The sequence below is a fragment of the Orcinus orca genome, chromosome 5 (genome assembly GCF_937001465.1).
Source record: "Orcinus orca chromosome 5, mOrcOrc1.1, whole genome shotgun sequence".
NCBI classification, from domain to species: Eukaryota; Metazoa; Chordata; class Mammalia; order Artiodactyla; family Delphinidae; genus Orcinus; species Orcinus orca.
Genome location: NC_064563.1, coordinates 20578372 through 20600340, shown reverse-complemented (window position 1 = coordinate 20600340; position 21969 = coordinate 20578372). Strand labels below are relative to the sequence as shown.

At 42.6% G+C, this 21969-nt stretch overlaps 1 protein-coding gene across 1 annotated transcript; it reads left to right on the top strand.

The window, feature by feature from the left end:
• The first annotated feature begins 1454 nt into the window (after positions 1–1454).
• On the top strand, positions 1455–21556 carry TM4SF4 (transmembrane 4 L six family member 4). The gene is made up of 5 exons (XM_004278186.3): positions 1455–1811; positions 2584–2673; positions 14743–14882; positions 19625–19814; positions 20947–21556. The coding sequence occupies exons 1-5, from the start codon at positions 1638–1640 to the stop codon at positions 20962–20964; spliced, it is 612 nt and encodes a 203-aa protein (XP_004278234.1). The 5' UTR covers positions 1455–1637; the 3' UTR covers positions 20965–21556.
• The last annotated feature ends 413 nt before the right edge of the window (positions 21557–21969 follow it).

The following is a 21969-nucleotide window of genomic DNA, read 5'->3' as shown; positions in this document are numbered from 1 at the left end:
CTATTAGGGAGACAATAGCCTGGGTTTTGGCGACAAAGGGTCTTGTTTTAAAATCTTAACTCCTCGCCTTACTATGCTGGGATGAACTAGCAAAATGTATTTAACCTCTCTGAGACCTAGTGCCTTCCCCTGTAGAAGGGACATGACATCCTCGTGGTCTGTGCTTAGTACATTATACATGCTCAATAAACACTTGCTGTTTTTCTTCTCGCCCCAACCCTGAGATCTCAGAAAGTATCTTTATAGAGCAACCAATGCACATTTCACAGAATCTTCAGAAGGAAACTCAGCGTCCATCCTACCTGACTTCTCTGGAATCCTGTCCACAGCTTCCCTGGTCAAGGGTCCCTGAGCCCTGGCAGAACACTGCCCACTGCTTCCCTGGAAACAGGTGGCCAACTCCATTGTAGGACAGGTCTCACCATGATAATGATGTGACTTGCTTTTTATTTAGCTACAGTTTGACTATGAAATTCTACCTACTGTCTTATTCTAACCTCTAGGCTCTCAACAAAGAGCTAGCAGGCTCCGTTTCCACCCCCTAGTCCTTCAGCTGTTACATAGCACCAGTACTGAGCAGGGTCATTGTGTAAAGCAGGGCTTGGGCTAGGCATGGCAGAGACTTTCTTAAAGTGACACAAAGCAAATTAGTAACAGAATCCTGCCCCGGGCAGTTGGCAAAATTTCCGGTAGCGGTCCCATCTTACCTCCTCTTACGCTGCCTGATTGCTCTGCCTCCAATCCACTCGTCAGTATCTTTCTTCTCCACCCAATGCCGACCTCCCTTTCCCCTTATCCTTTGTAAAGGTGGAGCTTTTTATTCCTGCATGGAAGCTATAGGTGAACAAGGTGATTGGGAAAACAGTTTTTGCTATTTCTATCACGCCAGGTTGGGAAAGAGATAGAACTGAATGGAGTAGCAAGTATAGAAATAGAGTAATCAGGCAATAAAATAAATAGTTATTCTGATTTTGTCCTTTAAAAAATTCCTGTAGGCCTGAGCTCAGCAATACCCAACGAGGCCATCACATTGTTATTTTCCTATTGAGGAAAACAGAAGCTCTTTCAAATAACTCTTTTGCACGCTAGGCTTTCAGCAGAAAGGACAAAGACACGCACTGTAGACCATTAAGTCCTCAGGAGACATGATTTCAGCTAGGATGTAACTCAATTTTACAGTGATTTCTAAAGAGCCTGGGGGAAATAGTTCCTGATTTGTGCGGGGCCATTGTCAGTTGAAAGGTGCAGTCGTCCCAGATGCTGTTTGTTCCAGCCCTAGGTTCAATTGCAGCAAGGTTGAGTGTCTTGTCTGTGCTGGTGGATTATTAACAGAGGTTATTGGTCTCCATGGCAAAATCGCAATGAACGTAATCTTATTTATGAGGGTGCAGAAAAAAAAAAAAGACTTCGGGTCAGGGAGAACGTATAAATGTCCATCGCCATCGAGGTTCTGCTATATTTGAGAAGCTGCAGCGACTCCAAGGACACCGTTCACAGGGCGATCTCGCTTCTCAGCTCCAAAGTCTGGATTGATCTGGGGACAATTATTACACCTCTGCGGCGGATAACTCAGAAGAGAGCCTGTAAAGGAGGCATCGAGGGGGCTCATAGCGAGACCTGCATCCTACCTCCCCGGCATGTGCACTGAGAGGTGTGCCAAGTGCCTGGGCAGCACCCTCATTCCCCTCGCTGTGTCTGGCTTCCTGGCTCACCTCCTGCTATTTTTCCCTGGAGGAAAAGTGATAGACAACAATGATCACCTTTCTGACGAGGTCTGGTATTTCGGAGGAATATTAGGAAGCGGGGTCTTGGTGAGTAAGGAAGCCTTAAAATCTCCCCAAAGGAGATTTTCGCTCCATCCTTTTAAAATTGGGTACTTACTGAGCAGGAAGAGATTTAGATGCTAACGAAAGCCCAAGCATCGCACGATGAAAAGTCAGCACTTTAATCTTTTCCCTTCCCCGTTGGGACTTGCCAGAGGCATGTGCACTAAGTTGACTAAGTTATGAAATCCCCAAGCTTAGGTGGGCAGCTCCCATGGGTCAGTTGACTTCCCTGAACCAAACTGAGAGCCGCATAATATCTTTAACAAGATAATGCTGCGGTGGGTGCCGGGTTGAAGAGGTTGGGGAAGGAGCACGCATTTTCTAGTTAATCGATTGACTAAAACCCACCAAGAGAAGGAGGTGTCTGTGGGTTTCTCTTCCACTCTTGTGCTAATGATTTCTTTACCCCTTGTTTCCAATAGCAGTTGGGGACCTCTGGTTTAGAGAGAGAGAGAGAGATTCATGTTTCATGCCAACTGAGGACAAGTTTCTTATCCCTATCCTAACCCACCATGTAAATGGAAACTCGGGGTGTCATATCTTGACATCTTGCCTTGGAGCTGCAGTTAGGCCAGAAAGAACCTAAAGACTCCATAATACTTGTCTACCCACCAGCCAGGCTCCGTTAGCTCTTGCCGTCCTCTTTGGCCACCGAGTCCCACGTTGCGGATGTAGTTCCTCACGCAGGCAGGCAGGCTCGGGCCCCCCCTTCACATGCCAGACCAGACCCACTCTGAGGTGCTTCTTTTGCTGGTAGATGATCTTCCCTGCGCTGGTGTTCTTGGGCCTGGAGAACAATGACTGCTGCAGGTGTTGTGGCAACGAGAGCTGTGGGAAGCGCTTTGCGGTGAGTTGGGGGTCGAGGGGGGAGGGGGGAGGGGCAGCCACCAGAACTGCCCCGGGGCGCACTGCCTCCTTGCGCTGGGCGTGGGGATGAGTTACCGGCCCCAGGCAGGACTCTGGGGGCAGCTGGTACAGGGATGAAGGTGGGATTCTTGCTGGTGCAAAATAACAATAATCATAAAAATGCAAAACCATAGCCCTCCTACTTATAGGGTATGAGTACCATTTAAAATGTTACAAACAGGCAGGGATATCAGAGTTGGAAAATTGCGGTGATGCCATGTAAGGAATGCATGCTCGGAAGGCAGAGATGGAGGCTGTGACTCTCCCTCTGCCACTTCGAAGCCCTGAGACCTTGGGCAAGTCATTTCCCTTCTCTGGCTCTGCATTGCCTCATCTGTAGAGGGGAGCTGGGACAGGATAACAGATGGTAACCTCTTCTCCCCGATAGTCCCCTAAACTCTCCATCCACACCACTGCCAGCTTCACTGCTTCAGAGGCTCAGCAATTCCCTACCTCTACCTGGATTTTGCCTTGGGCCTTCTGTTTCCTTTCTTGTTTCCTGCAGCCATCCATCTTTAGTGGGCAAGCTAGACAAACTAGGCTTCACCATTCCGAGCTGGAGTGGGAAGAAGGCTGGGAGTGGGGTTGGGTTCCATTTCCGCAACTGGGGTTCTCTCTGCCGTCCTCTGTTCATCTATAAGATGAGGAAGTTGGACTAGATCAGAATGTCCCAAGTACAGACAAACTCTGCTAGTACACAGATGTGCTCTATCTTTCAATAACATCGAAAGTTAATTTTGATTCTCCTTCAGTCCTCTCAACTCTATCAAGAAAACTCTAATTTTGATGGAAATGTCTTTACTATTTCTAATCCTTTGTAATCTCCCTTTCGACCAAGTCTCCAGCTCCAGGAATGCAAGAAACGTTAACTAGAAATTCAATAATATTTTGTTTTTGTGAGTTAATGATTCTAGTTTTTCATTCATAGAGGTGATATAAATGAATAAAATAGAGAGTTGACTTAAAGAAAAATATTGAGTTCAGGTACATTGATGTGGCAAAAATGAAGAAGGATGAACTGGAATTACTGGCTGGATGATGAGTAAGACCAGCTCCTGCTCTAATTTCCTGAGATTCAATTGTCCATCTAAGAGAACCCCGATGATGAATTACGCACTCTTACCGTAACCTCTTAAAGGGAAAGGTGTAGCAATTTGTCCTGAAACAGAATCATCTCTAACACTTCCTTCTCATCACTATTTGCTCAGTCAATTAAAAAATATCTATTGGCTACATATGAAGGGCTGAGGCTGGTGCACTGCAAATACAATGATGCTTTTCCATGTGAGATCGAGGATCATTCAAAGAGAATGTTCTCACCTTTTTAACACCATCAAGCATTGGTTATTATAGCAACATTTAAAATCATCATTTACAAAGAGATGTAAAAATCAACCACAATTCATTTGCTACAATTATGTAACATGTGCTATATATAATATTTTACTAGACTTAATTATAAAGGAAAGGAATAAATATGTAACTCATTTTCTCTTTGAAATGTAATCCCACTATACCTTGTGGATTTGGGGGCAATAAATTGGAAACAAGAATTTGAAAAAAATTAGCAATTAAGAAAGTTGGATGAATTGGTTAGAGATCTAACAGCTCATTCCCTGGTGCTGAGTAGAAGTCTGAAGATTAGCCAGTATAAAGCCAGGGTTTTTGTTTGTTTATTTCTTTCGTTTTTAGGTTTATACATAACCAAAGTGAGATGCGGAACAATATTCAAAGTATTGTGCAAAGAGTGATTTTAAATTAGATTTATATGAAGTCCAAGAAGAGGCAGAAAAGTCACATTTTTACAAGCACCGTTGAGTCAATACAATCTGCCCAATTCTAGTTGTCTGATTGGGTTTCCTCACCCCACGGGGGCCATCTGCCCTTGGTGTGGGTTGAGGATGACTCCTCCTGGCCACTGGCTGACTGTCCACAAGGGGAGTGCCCGTCAAAGGACCAGCTCTGCCAGCTGGAAACAAAGACACAGCCAGGGCTGCCCTGTACCAGGCGCACCACACTCTAGGTGGCCAGCAGAAGGATTTCTTGTTTGGGGTTCATTTGTTTGTCAGCTCCAACTTTTAAAAGTAGAGAGATCTCACAAAAAATATCTAGATATCTTACTTCTTTTTCGAAAAACAAAAAAGTAACCTGTTACTCCTGGGCCTCCATTTTGACACAAAAACGGCCTGCACTGGGCGTGACTGAGCTCTTCACCCACCCCTAAGGGCCACTGGGTTCATGCCCCTGCTTTAGAGCCAAGTTTCCTTAAGGTTCTGAGGTTCTGGAGCAATCATCAGTTTCTAAAGAAAGGTATTTACAAACATTTTGTCAGACAAAAAGAAAAAAAGCTGCAGCAAAATTTGATTGGTACTATAATGCTAAAGGTTTGAATTAGTTTTCCAAAGGCTCACAGCCTTCCCCTCCAGTGTTTAAGGAACACTGGGCTTCTGAGGAATGTGGTGTAAGAAATCCTGTTGGGCAGAAAGGTCTGTGAGGCAGGAACAGACTAGGCCAAGGGCTGCTGAGCTAAATCCTGCGGCTGTCTTCACAGCGTTGCTCTCCATCGTTTGTTTCCTGGTCTCTCTCTCTCCTCTCTTCTTTGCTGCATCTTTCTGGAATATTCCCCAGAAGTCAGCTGCATCATTCTCTTCCCTTCTCTTGGGTAGTAAAACCAGGACATATGAATCAATAGTGGAAGCAGGATGTGATGGCTGTAGAGATAAAGCAAGACAGTGAGCTGGGAAAAAAAAAAAATCTTGAGGTCACCTAATTGGTAGTTTCATAGTGAAACTAAAAAATAGAGGCAAACTCTCCTCTGAGGCAGAGCAAGACTGAAACCCAGTCCCAGGGATCTGCAATCTTTTAAATAAATTAGGGTAAATGAGAGTTGAGAAAAGGGAGCCCTGGGGCAAAAGCTATGAGAGGAGGGTGACTTCCAAGGTGGGCTTTGGAAACCCTGGCCTGGGTTTGTAGTTAGGTCTCAACCTCGTTCTCCAAAACTGGAGGTGCCCTAGCGGCTGATCTGTGGTTGGTCAAGGTCTCCTGCCCTCTAATCCTTAAAAAAAGAAAAAAATTTGACATCTCAGGGTCCAATGGGACAGCTGATTAATTTTATCAATGCTTTTGTGTTAAGTATATTCTTTAATAAGAGCCTTTAGAAGACCTTGACCTTGACTCAGAAGAGTGTCTCTAATAATGGGCCCGATAAAGGAGATATTTAGGGGTAGGCTGGCATTTCAGCATTCTGAAAGTATATCAGACCGATAAAGCCCCCCCCCGCCCCCCAACCCATAGGCAGGGTCAGATGATTGACAGACCTGTTCTGAAGGAAGATCTTGGATAGTTCATAAATCAGTCTATTCACTGTAGAGTCAGCACTTCTCCCCATGACCAGCTTGGCTCACCAGTGCCCCTTAGGGATGCCTTCTGTGTAAGTACTTCTGCCGTCAGTACTTCCTGAGGCCAAGAGCACAGCCGCCTCTGCATTCCTTGGAAGGACAGCCCGTTGGAGGGGGATGTAAGAAGACACTTCTTTTGAAATAACAGATTATCTTAAAAGGAGAAATAATGTATGAAACCCTATTTCTTCAGTAAATGTTTTCTTTGCTTCAAAATCCTCTGCTGTAAAATGGACCGTGGCAGTTGCTACCTTTCGTAAGGACATTGCAAGAATGGGGGAAGAGGTTGCAAGCCTTAGCGTGCAGGGCAGGGGAGAGTAGTACCTAGTGCCTGGGGGTACAGAGGAATCATAGGTCCTCGATAAATGCTTGTTGGATGAATGAAGTAAATGAACGCTCTGGGAGGATTTCAGGTGATTTCCGTACTTGATCAGGCTCAATTCTCACAATAGCCCCTAATGAGTTAGGCATTAAACGTCTCGTTGTATAAATAAGGAAACTGAAGCTCTTGCAAGTTGAGTTTCCGACCACCACACCCGCGACGCCCCTGTCCGTCTTCCGGGCTTTCCAAGGCTGAGGCAGAAAATACAGGAGGACATTCACATTTAAGCGAGAAAAGACTTCAAGTAATAGCTATGTACCTCTTAGAAAACTTGCTGAGAGGAACCTTCATGCCCACCAGAGATGTTCCCCCAGCATGTTGCCACTGCCCAAGCCTCAAAATACCATGTCTCCGAACCACCCACCCTTCCCCCCTTCTCTGCCCCCCGCCCCTCCTCCATTTGCTTCAGCTGACATAGTACACACCACGGACCAGGGCAGAGCTGGGATCTCATCCCACATGGTCCGCCTCCAGAGCCCAGTAGAGGGGGAGGCCTTAAGGCTGACACACGGTGAATTCGGGAGCATCTCCTTCCGTTTCAACGGAAGTATTTACAGCATATACATTAACACATATTTCTTTAGAAATACAAACTGAACATGTGTGCTGAGCAACTATAAGACGGTCAACCTGTTTACTTTTATTTTTCTCCCCAGAGCTATACTCTCTGTATTTCTGGAAGGTTAAAGTATGTGAGGCTATGATTATTAAAACATTATAATATAACAATGACACTTATCAAGTGCTTGTTAATGTCATGGGAAATGATCCAAATCTTGGAAATTGGCAAAAGAGATTTCTGGGTATCCCCACAGTGAAGTACCAGGCATTACCTACCCCACCTGGGGGTTATCCGATTTGCTAGACAATGTGTACATTTGATTCCCTATTTCCTATTTTTGATTAGTTATCTTACATATTATGATCTCTGGGAGACGGGTAGTTATTATCGAGGCTTATTTTACAGAAGAAGAAATGGAGATCTTAGAAAGATGACCTTCCCAAATTCATGAGGGAGGGACCAGAACTCAAACCCAGATCTGTCTGCCTGTATCCCACGTCCTTGACCACTACACTACACAGTAGTGTCCCCCTTTACTATTTATTCATTTAGAATAGGGAAAACATGTCCACAGTACAAAAACTACAACGGAAGCCACACATTCCTGACTTCAAAGTCTGGTAACGCCCTTCCCCAGAGGTTACCAGTGTTTCCAATTATTGTGTCTCCTTCCAGAAATATTCCAGGCCTTTTGCCTGTTTAGTTTAAAAAACACCAACTTGAAGCATCTGCTCCCTGACATATTCAACTTGATTTCAATAACTTCTCTTTTAACATGAAAAGTTTTGTATCATAAAACCCATGATAAATGGAATGTACTTCATCTCATTTTAAGATTGATAATAGCTCAGAGTAGTACATTTAGCAATTTTTTAAAGACTTCTGAACACGAAATGACTTAAAACAAAGTGACATAAAGTGTACCTTGCTTCATGTAGGTCATCCATTCTGGAAAAGTTATGAAAAATTATTTAGAGTATTTTTTTTTATTTCAAGTTGAGATATTTCAAATGTGAATACAAAAACAAAACATACTACCTGTAGCTTTATGAAATTGTAACCTGATGCCATATTTTCTTCAGAAAGTTTTGTAAAGAAATAAAACCTTATTGCTTCAATTGAGGGTCACTGTCTTGCCCTCCTCTGTTATACATCCCTCCCTCCTGTGAGTAACCGTAATCAGGGAATCAGTACAGCCCATATCCATCCATTTTTTTAAACTTTTACTACCAAAAATCAATCTTCCACATGTTCTAGACTGTACTGTCCAATACAGGAGCCACTATCCACATGTGGCTATTGAGCATATGAAATGTGGCCAATCAAAATTGAGATGTACTAATTTCGTTCTTTTACATGCAGCTAGAGGCAGGACGGGAATAAAGGTGCAGACCTACTAGAGAATGCACTTGAGGATATGGGGGGGGGGAAGGGTAAGCTGGGACAAAGTGAGAGAGTGGCATGGACATACGTACACTACCAAACGTAAGGTAGATAGCTAGTGGGAAGCAGCCGCATAGCATAGGGAGATCAGCCCGGTGCTTTGTGACCACCTAGAGGGGTGGGATAGGGAGGGTGGGAGAGAGGGAGACGCAAGAGGGAAGAGATATGGGGATATATGTATACGTATAGCTGATTCACTTTGTTATAAAGCAGAAACTAAGACACCATTGTGAAGCAATTATACTGCTATAAAGATGTTATAAATAAATAAATATAAATAAATTTTTTTAAAAAAAATTGAGATGTACCTGGGACTTCCCTCGCGGTCCAGTGGTTAAGACTCTGCGCGTCCACTGCAGGGGGCGTGGGTTCAATCTCTGGTGGGGGAACTAAGATCCCGCATGCTGCGAGTCTTGGCCACAGAAAAAAAAAAAAGAAAAATTGAGATGTACCATAAGTATAAAACACATACCAGATTTCAAAGAACTGGTAAAAAGAAGAATGTAAAATATCTCATTAGTAGTTTTTATATTGATGACCTGTTGAAATGATAATATGTTGGATATGCTGAGTTAAAGGAAATATATTATCAAAATTAATCTCATTTTTTAACCCTTTTAAGAAGTGTCACTAGAAAATTTTAAATTATGTATATGGCTCGCATTATGTTTCCGTTGGACAGTGTTGGGATAGAGGTGCTTACAAGGGGGACTCTTCGATAAAGGGGAAAATTATCTCATTGCTATTTTATATGAACTTGGTTTTTCATTTACTCAGACTTGCCTAAAATGAGGACTGTTTGCCTCTGTACTCACTTTTTGTGTCTGTAAACATGTGCCTGTGACACGTTCCAGGAATGATATCTAAAATCCTCCACTCATCTCACACAGCAGGAATAGCACAAGACAGATTTCTCCTCTCATTACCAGCCAGTGGATGATGAAATCCGGAGTTGCTTTAGTCAAAGGGGCCATCTGGAACCACCCACCCCTTTCTTCTGTTTGCCACCAGAAACCGAGGCCAGGGAGGCGGGGGCCTGGGTGACTGAGGAGGCCGGAACCCTGGTTTCCGCAGACTTCCAAACTGCCTTCCTGGAAAAGTGATCTTTCTTTTCTATGACAGCAATTTTAGATACTCTTCCATTCTTAATAATCAATAGTTTCATGATTCCTGACTAATAATTAGAACTCAAGATCAGAAGGTCAAATAAGCAAAAAGATATTTTTTTTCTTATCTGTCGTTTTATTTCTGTGAGAGAACCAATGTCATTCACAGAGAAATTTGCAAATAATAGAATATCTGGCGCTAGTGGCAGTGTGTTTTCTGTGTGTGTGTGTATTTGAAGAGGTGGTAGGTACAGGATACTAGACTGGGAGGGAGACCCAGTTCTTTTTTTTTGTTTTTTTGAAGTATAGTTGCTGTACAATATTATATGTTACAGGTGTACCATATAGTGATTCACAATTTTTAAAGGTTATACTCCATTTATAGTTACTATAAAATTTTGGCTATATTCTCCGTGTTGTCCAATATATCCTTGTAGCATGTTTTATACCTAATAGTTTGTATGTCTTATCCTCCAACCCTATGCTGCCCCTTCCCCTGAGACCCCAGTTCTTTTTTTTTTTTTTTTTTTTTTTACGGTACACGGGCCTCTCACTATTGTGGCCTACCCCGTTGCGGAGCACAGGCTCTGGACACGTAGGCTCAGCGGCCATGGCTCACGGGCCCAGCCGCCCCGCAACATGTGGGATCCTCCCGGACCGGGGCACGAACCCGTGTCCCCTGCATCGGCAAGCGGACTCTCAACCACTGCGCCACCAGGGAAGCCCAGACCCCAGTTCTTAATCTAGCTCAGCCACCTTCTAGATGTGTGCTTTGAGAAGGTCACAAAAGCATGGGCTTTGGAAACAAGTGGCCATGGACTGATCCTACTCCCACCACTTTACTCTTTGTTTGACTTAGAGCAATTATCTTAATTTCTAGTAGTCTCAGTTTCCTGTCTGGAAAATGTAGATAATCACACCCACCTCACAGGTTTGTTGAGAAGATTAAATGAGATAATACGTCTAAGGCTGTCACAGAATGAAGCTCTTTGCATTATCTAGAAAGTGAGATGATTGCACTAGAAGGTTTTTGAGATCGTCATTTTTGTGAAAACATAATTATAAGAATATTTAACCATTTATTTAGTGGAAATTCTGGCTTTTGAACACTTTTAAGCAATTTTAAGATGAGAGACCCTTCCTTCACAGAATCTTCTTTTTTAATTGAGACAATCCAATCCATCCCAAGGACCACATGTCAAAAATGTTTCCAGACCACTCAGAGCCTCACTCTGAAAGGACAAGAGGTAAAACATTAGGAAAAACTGACCTGAGCATAAGCTTTCAATTGCTCTACTGGAATGTTCTAGCCATTCCTAGATTAACACCAGCTGTGTCTAACTAAACAGCAAGTTGATTGGAGCATGGAGGTTGCTCAGAGACAGAGAAGTAGCTAGATAAGCTCTCGTTAAATTGGAGCAGCCTCTCCCAAAGTGTGTCGTTGCAAGGGCTCAAGGGAAGAAGTTATAGGCTCCTATGAGATCAGAAAACTCTGCAAATTACAATATACACCCAAATATAAGGTGAAACTTTGTATAAAACCACCTCTTATTTTCCCAGAAAGCAGTTTCAAAAAAAGTTATTTGACTAACGTGAATATACGCATAAGCGTTCTGTGATATATGCATATTTTAAAGTACATGTATAAAATATAAAATAATTTTCATATATTGATTTTGAAATATTACTTCTTTCCTCTCATTTATTTTAAAATGTTTTCATGTTTTTTGACCTTAATGTCTTTGCTCCCACTAAAGACACCACTGGAGCCAGCAAAAGTTTCCCACAGCACATCTTTTTTTTTCCATTTAATGACATTTTTGTATCCGTGTATGATGCTGTCAGCGGAAATTTCACTCAGTCATAAGTATCAATTCAGATAAGACGAAGAGAGTATTCAGACATCCCTCTTGCAAGTGTATGTTAATGATCCCCACAATTGTAAACACTAAACATACTTATATTAGAATGCCCTTTAAAAGGCTTGTTAACTATAATATCTGGAACTAGGAATTGTGAGGTCAACTTTCCTAGAACAATTAGCAAATCTGTGTTAAGAAGGAAATGTTTAAATAATTCTGTCATCCAACAGTAATTGGGTTGTTTCTGACTAATGTCTTTCCCACACAATACTTGTTTGTTCAAATTTGAGGAAATGTCCTATTACCTGATGGATGAAATAAGGGCACAGCTCTAAAGCAAGTCCCTCACTTCTGAGGGATAATTTGACAGCTAATAATTTTCCTTACATTCCAGTATACATAGTATATCCCCTCCTTGGAGCTCCGTACATATTAGCATATCACAAAGATTCTTAGAAGTACAACAGGAATGAGACCTATTTAACTTTATACAATTCAACAATTTCCAAAATTATTCAACAAGACATCCTTTGGAAGAGAGATTGCCTGTTCTAACATGATAAAATGACCCAAATTTTAATTTACTTCTGACCTAGATTATATTCACAATGTTCTTGATGGTGGGAATGGGTTTAGGATACCCTAGGCATAAAAATTAAGAGGAAGAATCTAAATAATGAGTATATGAACTTTAGTTATTGAAAATATCCAATAAGTAGTTATCCAGTGCCTTTGATAAGCTGGGGAGGGAAAAAAACAAACAAACAAACTGTTGGTGGTAGGGCTGGAGCAATGTCCTAACTATCTTCAAATAACCCACTGTCCATGGCTTCAAGGAGTTTGTCCTCTGGCTGGGGAAGACAGACATAAACAGCTATGCAGTGATGTGTTATATATACTGTGCTATGATGGGAGTTGATACAATCTAGAGCCCTGGAGGTGGGAGATATGGATGCTGAAAACTTGGCCTCTGTTCACCAGTGCCAAATTGAATTTCTGAGACAGAGTTTTGTGTGAAGTAGAAAAGAATAGCTTTATTGCTTTGCCTGGCAAAGGGGAACACAGCAGGCTCATGCCCTGAAAAACTGTGTCCCAACCCAGGAGGATTTGGTGAGGAGTTTTATAGCCATGGTTCAAGGGCAGCTTTGCTGATAAGGATCAGGGTGTATGCAGGGCCTGAACTTCTTTAATCTGATCTCAAGTGGTGTCCTGATGAGCTTCTCAAGGTTATCAAACTGTGACATTCTCCGGAATGAAGAAAGCTAACATCTTCCATTTGTTGAGGGTTTTAGTTCTATAAAGAGCTCAAAGATATTATTATGTGTATCCCTTGAGATGGAACCAGGACCTTGCCCCAAGGCTGAATTATTGTTTCTTGGCTATTCCTCCCTTGTCTCTGCATCCTCTCCATTCCCTGATTAGCAACTGTTCAAATCTGCTCTTTGGGATTCTGGGAAGGTCATGGAGGCTAGAGTCTGTTCCCTACAAACAAGAAACAGGGACATGGAAAGGCTTCCATGCCCAGGAACTCCACAGGGTCTTGTTCTCTTTCAATATGAAGAAGGGAATGGTCAGTTCTACTTGGGAAGTCAGACACGGTGCATGGAGCCAGAGCTCAGTCTTGGAAAGTTGCATCAAAAATACATTTATAGGGACTTCCCTGGTGGCGCAGTGGTTAAGAATCCGCCTGCCAATGCAGGGGACACGGGTTCAATCCCTGGTCCGGGAAGATCCCACATGCCACAGAGCAACTAAGCCCATGTGCCACAACTACTGAGCCTGCGTGCCACAACTACCGAAGTCCACGTGCCTAGAGCCCGTGCTCGACAACAAAGAGAAGCCACCACAATGAGAAGCCCACGCACCTCAACGAAGAGTAGCCCCTGCTGGCTGCAACTAGAGAGAAAGCGCGCGCACAGCAACGAGGACCCAACGTAGCCCAAAATAAATAGATAAATAAATAAATTTTCAAAAAAAATACACTTATATATGATATGACATATGATATGAATATGAACCCCAGCTAAATAGATTACACAGATTCCAGTTGCCCAGGCACAGTTAGATCCTCTCTACACTCTAACCCCACCCTCAAACCCTCAAATATATACTGTAAAAAGATTGATAGTAATACAGGGAAGGGGAAAGAGGAAGTATCTGACATTTAACTTGGGTTATCACATCTAACTTAGGTAGGCTTTATCATGTCCATTTTATAGATGAGAAACTGAGAGTCAGTCATCACACAGAGAAAAGTAGCAAAACTGAGATTTGAGACTGGGTTCTGCTGACTTTTAAACTCTTGTACTTTGCACTACACCTTCATGTCCCAAAGCAATAGAGGTGATCATTTTCCACCTCTATTTACAGAATTATTAATGTTTCCACATTACTCTCTAATTACTGTTTAGAATGGACATTGCCTCTCTAGGCCCCCTTTTTTTTTTTCTCATCTTTAAGAGGAAGTTAGCCTGGATAGGCTCCAGGATTGTTTCTGCCTTTTATATTCTATATTCTATCTTGATTTTATAATTTAAAACAAAGATGTAGTACAATCTGTTTTTCACTAACTAATCTGTCATATAAAAGTATTTAAAAGAACTGGAATCGTTGGGCTTGTGTAACCCAAAGAAGAGAAAACTAACAGAGGGTGGAAGGGGTAGAGAGACGTCATATAGAAAATATTTTTGTGTAAGATATAAAATATCTTCAGATATTTTAAATGTTGCTACCACATGGAAGAGAGGTTGGACTTAATCTTTTTGAACTCAAGGAATGTAACTAGGACCGATGAGGAGAAATTCTAGACTTCTACCCTTCCTCATAAGCAGAACCTTCCTGCCACATGAGGTCCCACTGTGACCTAGCCTCAGTGAGATGATTGGACCACAGAACTGAAGATCACTTCCCATTCTAAGATTCTTTGATTCTGTAATAGACTGGTCTTCCATATTAGGCCTGTGAAGGACAATTTGTTCTTAGCAAGGTTAAAAATCCTTGTTCAAAGGTATCAAACCATAACTAGCACTTGGGTCATCAATGAATAGGTGAAAAAAGTGGGGATGGGGTTGGAGAAAGGGACATGAGACACCAAAATTCATTCTAGGAGACTCCACAGGCCCCATTTCCAGTAAAAACTGGCTGCATACCCCGTAACTTCCCCATATTCACCATGCTCAATAACAGGCCAGTTAGGTGTGCTGTGTGTAATCTCTGGACACCTTAAGAACCTGGCGGTCTCTCTCCTTCTCTTTCAGATGTTCACCTCCACAATATTTGCTGTGGTTGGAGTCTTGGGTGCCGGATACTCATTTATCATCTCAGCTGTCTCAATCAACAAGGGTCCAAAATGCCTCATGGTCAATAATAGCACGTGGGGCTACCCCTTCCTGGACGGGTAAGGTACACCCTTCAATGCTCACACGTCACCATTTGGGGCACCAGCAGGTAAAGGCCCACGGGGACACCGTTCAAGGTCCGCCATCTTCAGTTTACAAGTCTCAGGCATGCTGCTCCTTTGAGGCAGAGCTGGAGTTGTGGGGTGAAGTTACACAAGATCTCACCTCTAGGTGCCCTTTTGACAGACACCAGGAGAAATAATGGAAGAGGGCACGTCAGTTGGCCTGAGGGAAGGAGGTTGGTGGTGTCACCTCTTGCATTCAGACATTTATTAGCGGGCTTCCCTGGTGGCGCAGTGGTTGAGAATCTGCCTGCCAATGCAGGGGACACGGGTTCGTGCCCCGGTCCGGGAAGATCCTACATGCCGCGGAGCAACTAGGCCCGTGAGCCACAACTACTGAGTCTGCGCGGCTGGAGCCTGTGTTCCGCAACAAGAGAGGCTGTGATAGTGAGAGGCCCACGTACCGCGATGAAGAGTGGCCCCCACTTGCCACAACTAGAGAAAGCCCTCACACAGAAACGAAGACCCCACACAGCAAAAATTAATTAATTAATTAATAAACTCCTACCCCCAACATCTTCTTTAAAAAAAAAAAATTTATTAGCATCAACATGAGGCAACTAATAATATTAATAAACAGGGAGCAGTGCCCTCCATTGAAAATCTTATAATAGAAAACGAGAATGACTACTCATTAAGCTCAAAGGCTTCCACTAATACCCCAAATGATGGATAACTAAACAATCTCTTAAGGTGCAGATTTATGGAAAACGACCTTGAAAACACTGTAGGTTCTTCATGAGAGTTATTGTTGATAGAACTCATTAAAGTAACACTTAATATTTTCACGGTACTTTGTAGTTTAGAAAGAACTTTTTTAAAAATAAATTTATAATTTAATCTCCACAACAACGTCAAGAGGTAGTAACTCCCCACTGAGGCAGACTGAATAAGTGTGATGTGCTCCAAGTCTCACAATTAGTGGGCAGCAGAGACAGGGAGCAAACTCTCGTCTTCTAACTTCGAGTATTATTAGTCTTTTTATATTACACATCCCTCTGCCCCTAGACCGCACTGCTCAAGGCAGTAGACAGTTGCCATACGTGTCTACTTAAATTCACGTAAATGAAATAAAGTTTAAAATTCCTCAATCACACTAGCCATATTTCAAGCGCTCAGTAGCTGCAGACGGCTATTAGGGACTATATATATATATATATATATATGTATATATATATATTTGTGTGTGTGTGTGTGTGTGCGCGGTACGCGGGCCTCTCACTGTTGTGGCCTCTCCCGTTGCGGAGCACAGGCTCCGGACGCGCAGGCTCAGCGGCCATGGCTCACGGGCCCAGCCGCTCCGCGGCATGTGGGATCCTCCCGGACCGGGGCAAGAACCCGTGTCCCCTGCATCGGCAGGCCGACTCTCAACCACTGCGCCAGCAGGGAAGCCCCTCAGCTTTTTTTTTTTTTTACACTTTCTAAATAATGTCTTTTTTTAAGCAGTACATTTCTTGTAATTGAAGTATAGTTGATGTACAATATTACATAAGTTACAGGTGTACAATGTAGTGATTCACAATTTTTAACAGTTAAACTCCATTTATAGTTATTATAAAATATTGGCTGTATTCCCCGTGTTGTCCAATATATCCTGTAGCTTATTTTATACCTAATTGTTTGTACCTCTTAATCCGCTCCCCCATGTTGCCCCTCCCCCCTCACTTCTTAATCTGTGTATATGTTCATTCATTCAGTGACTATTTCCTGGGGCATTGTTCAAGAAAACTAGCACCTCCTCGTAGGATTGGGAGGGATGATGGAACGCAGCTTGCCCAGCGTCCAGAACACGGGCAGGACCCCATACATGAAAGCTGCTCATTTACTGAACACTCCCTGTGCTGGAACTGGGGACAGAGATGGGGACATGGTCTCCACCCTTGTGGATGTATAGTCACAAAGAGAAGACAGACAAATGCACAGATGCGGACAGCTCAGGGTCCTGGCCACTGTGTACCAGAAGGAACCAGAGGGCTGGGAAGCACAGAAGGGGTACCACAGCCAGCTGAGGGCAGGAATATCAAGGGGTCTGTCTCAGAGGAGGAGGTGGCGCCCGAGTTACCCAGGCAAAGCCCTCGGGCTCCCCTGTTCCTTCCTTCAGCTACCTTTGCTGCTGGCAAGAAGTGAGTTGTATGAAATCCATGGTGTTCTACTCTGAGGCTGATGGAATTACTGCATCTCGGGTGGGACCGCCCTTCACGATGATGAGATTCAGTGGGTTTAAACTCCTCATGTCACAGAATGTGGAAGCATGGTTTAGCCTCCAGATCCATGAAAAATTAGGGCCCTCTCACCTGGGGTTGGAGGGTTGGACGCAGCAATCATTTCCCGAGATCTGAGACTCTCAGAACCTGAGAGTTTGGGGGGAAAGAAGAAGGGCCTGTGGACCCGTGAGGGTTTGTAAGGGGTGAGGCAGCAGCTGGAGTGAAACTGAGAGGATTTCTCCACCCAAACTCAATCCTTGCTTCCAAATTCCCCCGTGAGCGGTTCAACAATATCACCACCAGGGGGTGGTGTCGTCCCACCGCTGGACAAACTCTTCAGCCGAGGGTCCAAACTGGGGACTGCCAATTACTTCACCTTAGGATCTTTTCTTTATAAAATGTGCCTGGAAAATATTGTCTTTTTGTAACCGCTTATAATCATCAAGTTGAAAAATTGTAAAGATAGGAAGGACTACATGGAAAAAAACAGAATGGAAAAATGAGTGTTTTAAAAATAACATAATGGGGGCTTCCCTGGTGGTGCAGTGGTTAAGAATCCGCCTGCCAATCTTCCTGGACACGGGTTGGAGTCCTGGTCCGGGAAGATCCCACATGCCGCAGAGCAACTAAGCCCGTGCACCACAACTACTGAGCCCACGTGCCACAACTACTGAAGCCCGCGCGCCTACAGCCCGTGCTCCACAAGAGAAGCCACTACAGTGAGAAGCCCGCGCACCACAACGAAGAGTAGCCCCCGCTCACCGCAACTAGAGAAAGCCCACGCACAGCAACGAAGACCCAACGCAAACAAAAATAAATTTTAAAAATAATAGTAACATAATGAAAAGAAGTCTTATACAGCCATACATAGGTATATTATCTCAGTGAAATTTCACAATTGTGAGGTTGTTCTCAGCCCATTTTATAGATGAAGAAAATGATGTGAAGGCCAGGGGGTGGGGGGTGGTAGGTGACTTGTATGAGGAATACACAGCCAGTGAGAGGAATGCTTGGATTCAAACCCAGGTCCATCTGAATCCAAAATACCAGCCTTTTTCTTTTAGACCAGACTGCTCAGCTTAAGTAAAATAATAACAATATCAGAGTTTATGGAAAACTTACGATATGCTAGGCACTGTTCTAAGTGCTTTACTAACGTTAACTCATTCAATCCTTATTTAACCCTATGATTTGATATCGTCATTCCCATCTTACAGAGAGATACACAAGTCACACAGCCAGTGAGCTGCTAGAACCTGTATTCTCATGGGAAGGTGAATGAATGTGATAAACAGTGTTTTATTTTTCAATCAAGAGCGAAAGTCTCATTCTTTCCTTTATCTCTTCTGCTCGACTAAACTCTGGGGCATCTTCCATCATTTCAAAGATTTTTCAAAATCTTAATACAGAATGTATCGCAAATACATGTGTGCTGATGCATTGGAGGAATCATCAGAGACGGATGGTCAAAATGATCTAAAAACAATGAGGTGGAGATGACTTTAGTAGTCAGACGGAGAGTTTCCTCTTGAGGCCTTGAAAGGAGAGAGGACGCGTAAAGGAAGAGGGAGAGACCAATTTGTGGCTTTAAGAACGTGAGAAGGAATATAAAGATGCAGAGACTTTACCCGCTCTACCCTCATTGTTGTCTTAAAGATACCACACTTCACATTTCTCCTTCAAGGCACGATGCCCTTGATATTGCAGTGGACTCCTAATGTATATATTGTATAAATATATTGCAGTTTCTCCTATTTCAAAGTTTTCATAAAATGTGTATTAAGGCAGCAGATTATTTCTTTCTTTTAGTTAATTAACTCTTTTTGCAGGTGGAATCCCTACCTCTTCACAAAAATATAGCTGAGTCAGTTCACAATTTGGCTAGAAGTAGGCCTTAAAAGAATCGAGCTCTTCCCTTTAACTATACGACACAACTGTACTTTACATGGCTTCACACGGCCACTAGACGTGACAGATAACTTATCAGAAGTCCAAAAGGTCCCTAAGGACAATAGTAGGATAAAGGCTGTGAACATTTGTGAGATTCTGCTCCTGGAGTGTCTTCATTTTCATTGCCCCTTAATAGATATTAAACTTACCCATCCTCCTGGTCAGCTCATAAAAATCACTCTGTCACTCAGTAGCTGTGTGAGCTGGGGTAAGTCACTTAACCACTCTGTGCCTCAATGTTCTCATTTGTGAAATGGAAGAAAAGAACCATAAAGTTTCTGTGAGAAATAAAGGAGTGAATACGTGTTAAATGTTCAGAACGGGGTCTGGCACCTTAGTCTATACTCAATAAAATTGTTAGGTATTGTTTTTAAAAGTGTTGTTATTATGGGATTTTTTTTTTCTCATGGAGCTTATATCTTGGATAGATAGTATTGCAGAAGAAAAATCGTTATGGTGACTTTCTAGCCTAGGGTATCGCGCACTTTTTACCAACATCTCCTTTTTTCCTCATGTTCCCGACAGAGATTACCTCAGGGACAGGGACTTATGGAGCCAGTGCGAAAAGCCTGACAACGTGATTCCCTGGCATCTGACCCTCTTCTCCATCCTGCTGATCATAGGGGCGGTTCAGATACTTATCTGTGCCATCCAGGTGATCAACGGGCTCCTGGGGACCCTGTGTGGAGACTATCAGTGCTGTGGCTGCTGTCGGGTGAGTTGGGGTCTTTGTCTTTCCTTCTCGGCACGCAGCTGAGGGAAGTTCTGCTCTCGGTGATGCTAACGTCCCCAGGCTGAAGCTGACCAAAGTTTTCAGTCTTACCCCTACTCCATATACATGTAGAAGTTCATGATGATGTTTACATGAGGATCCCCACAGGAAGTGGACATCTGTTACAGGCACATATTGTCAGGAATACGCATCACGGTCTGTCCCCAAATGTTTTATTTCCTAAATAGATCTAGAAGTGGGTTAAAGTCGTCAAGTAATATATGGAAGGGTATTTTCTTTCCCTTGGAAAAGATATAGAAGAGAAAACTCATTCTTAAGTGCAAAAAATAAAACAAATCATTTTGGGATTTACTCTCCAAATAAGACTGTAAATGATCAACAATATGAAAAATAAAAATAAACCTATGGACAGTAGGACAAGGTGATTATTTCAACTACTGAACAAGCCAGAGCAGTCAATTATTCATACACATAAAGTTATTTTAAAGCACAGATCGAAGTATGAGGAAAAAAATTAAATAGAACTTGAGAGTTGGGGACTTCCCTGGTGGTCCAGTGGTTAAGACTCCGTGCTTCCACTGCAAGGGGCACAGGTTTGATCCCTGGCCAGGGAACTAAGATCCCACATGCCAAGCAGCACAGCAAAAAAAAAAAAAAAAGCATCCAATCCATGTTAATAACAGAAGGCTCAGTACATTGTACCGACTGTTATTTCCTCAAGAGGATGGAAATCCGTGTGACAGCATATCTTCAAGGAAAGGAACACAGTCTCTGGGTTTCACCTCCCCAGCTTCTCTACTTATGAAGTCCTGGCTCCTTTACTTATTAACTGTGGCTTCAGATACATCACTTGAGCCCCATATCAAAATTAATTTTAATAATAAAATGATGGAAAATAAAATGAAGCTTCCACACTTATAGCCTAAGCACAAGTTAAGTAACAGATTAAAACTCTGAAACAAAGTCAGAAAAGTACAGAAAACATTCAGTAGGTAACCAATAAGGGGTAGGAGTAATCAGGAATAAGAGGGCTGATGGGGAGGGGAAAGGGACGGGAGGAGAAAGCAAAGAAAAAAAATGATGTTGTAATTAATTAACCTTTTCTACCTTCTAGGGAGATGGACCAGTCTAAACCTCCATGATGAGCTGCCCTAACTTAATGGTGTGTGAGAAGATACATTAAACTTATTCTTCTCTTCTTGGGGTTGCCAATTCCTATCTGCTTCCTAACTGACAAAACTTAGGGAGGCCAGAGTTATTCCTTCTCCTTTCCAACCAGATCAGCTCACCTTAGAGTTTCATGTTAGTTTCAAATAAAAAATAGTTTGGCCACTTAAGTAATACTTATGAATCTTTCAAATTAGCTTCCTCTTAGAATCGAAGAGCAGGTTCAAAGCAAATATTTCATAATTTTTTCTTTGAGTGAAAAATGTATAAGGCCACATGTACTGCCACACTGCTTCTTTGTATATAGAGGTGTTAATATCGTTGGAAGTTTTACAGGAGTCAAAGGAAGAAAGCACATTGAAAATGAGAAGCTAAGACCAATTTTTATTTTTAAGATCTGTGGGAAAAAAGAACGACTGATGGATCATAAATAATTTTTATTTGTTTTCTTTTGTGCTAACATGTTTGAATTACTTGTAACTAATCTTCTGGGCCTGCCATCATTTGCAAGCATTTCCTTGTGTATATTAAATTGAAATCAGAATTCAGAGGTAATAAAGATTGTGTGCTTTTGGGGAGGTAGGGGCAAAAGATTGAATGAATAACACCCTCTTTTCATCTTTTCTACAAATGCTTCCTTTGCTCAAACAAAAAACAATGTTTTTAAAAAGCTGATTTGGGTAATAATTTTGTCAGCCTATGTATGATCCAGGATTAAGATAATAAGTGTTATCAGTTCTACGTGTTATGTTAAGACATTAGCTTTGGTTTTATGAGTCAGGCACTAATATGGAGTCAAATCCATTCTGTTGATTTCAGCTCAAACCCCAACTACCCACATATCAGCTTGGGGATCCTGGGAAAGTTGCTTTCTAAGTCTCAGTTTCCCCATCTGTAAAAGGACTACTGAAAGGCAATCAATCATCAAGAAATTTTGGAATCCCCCAAGGGTGAAACAAAGAGGCCTGTG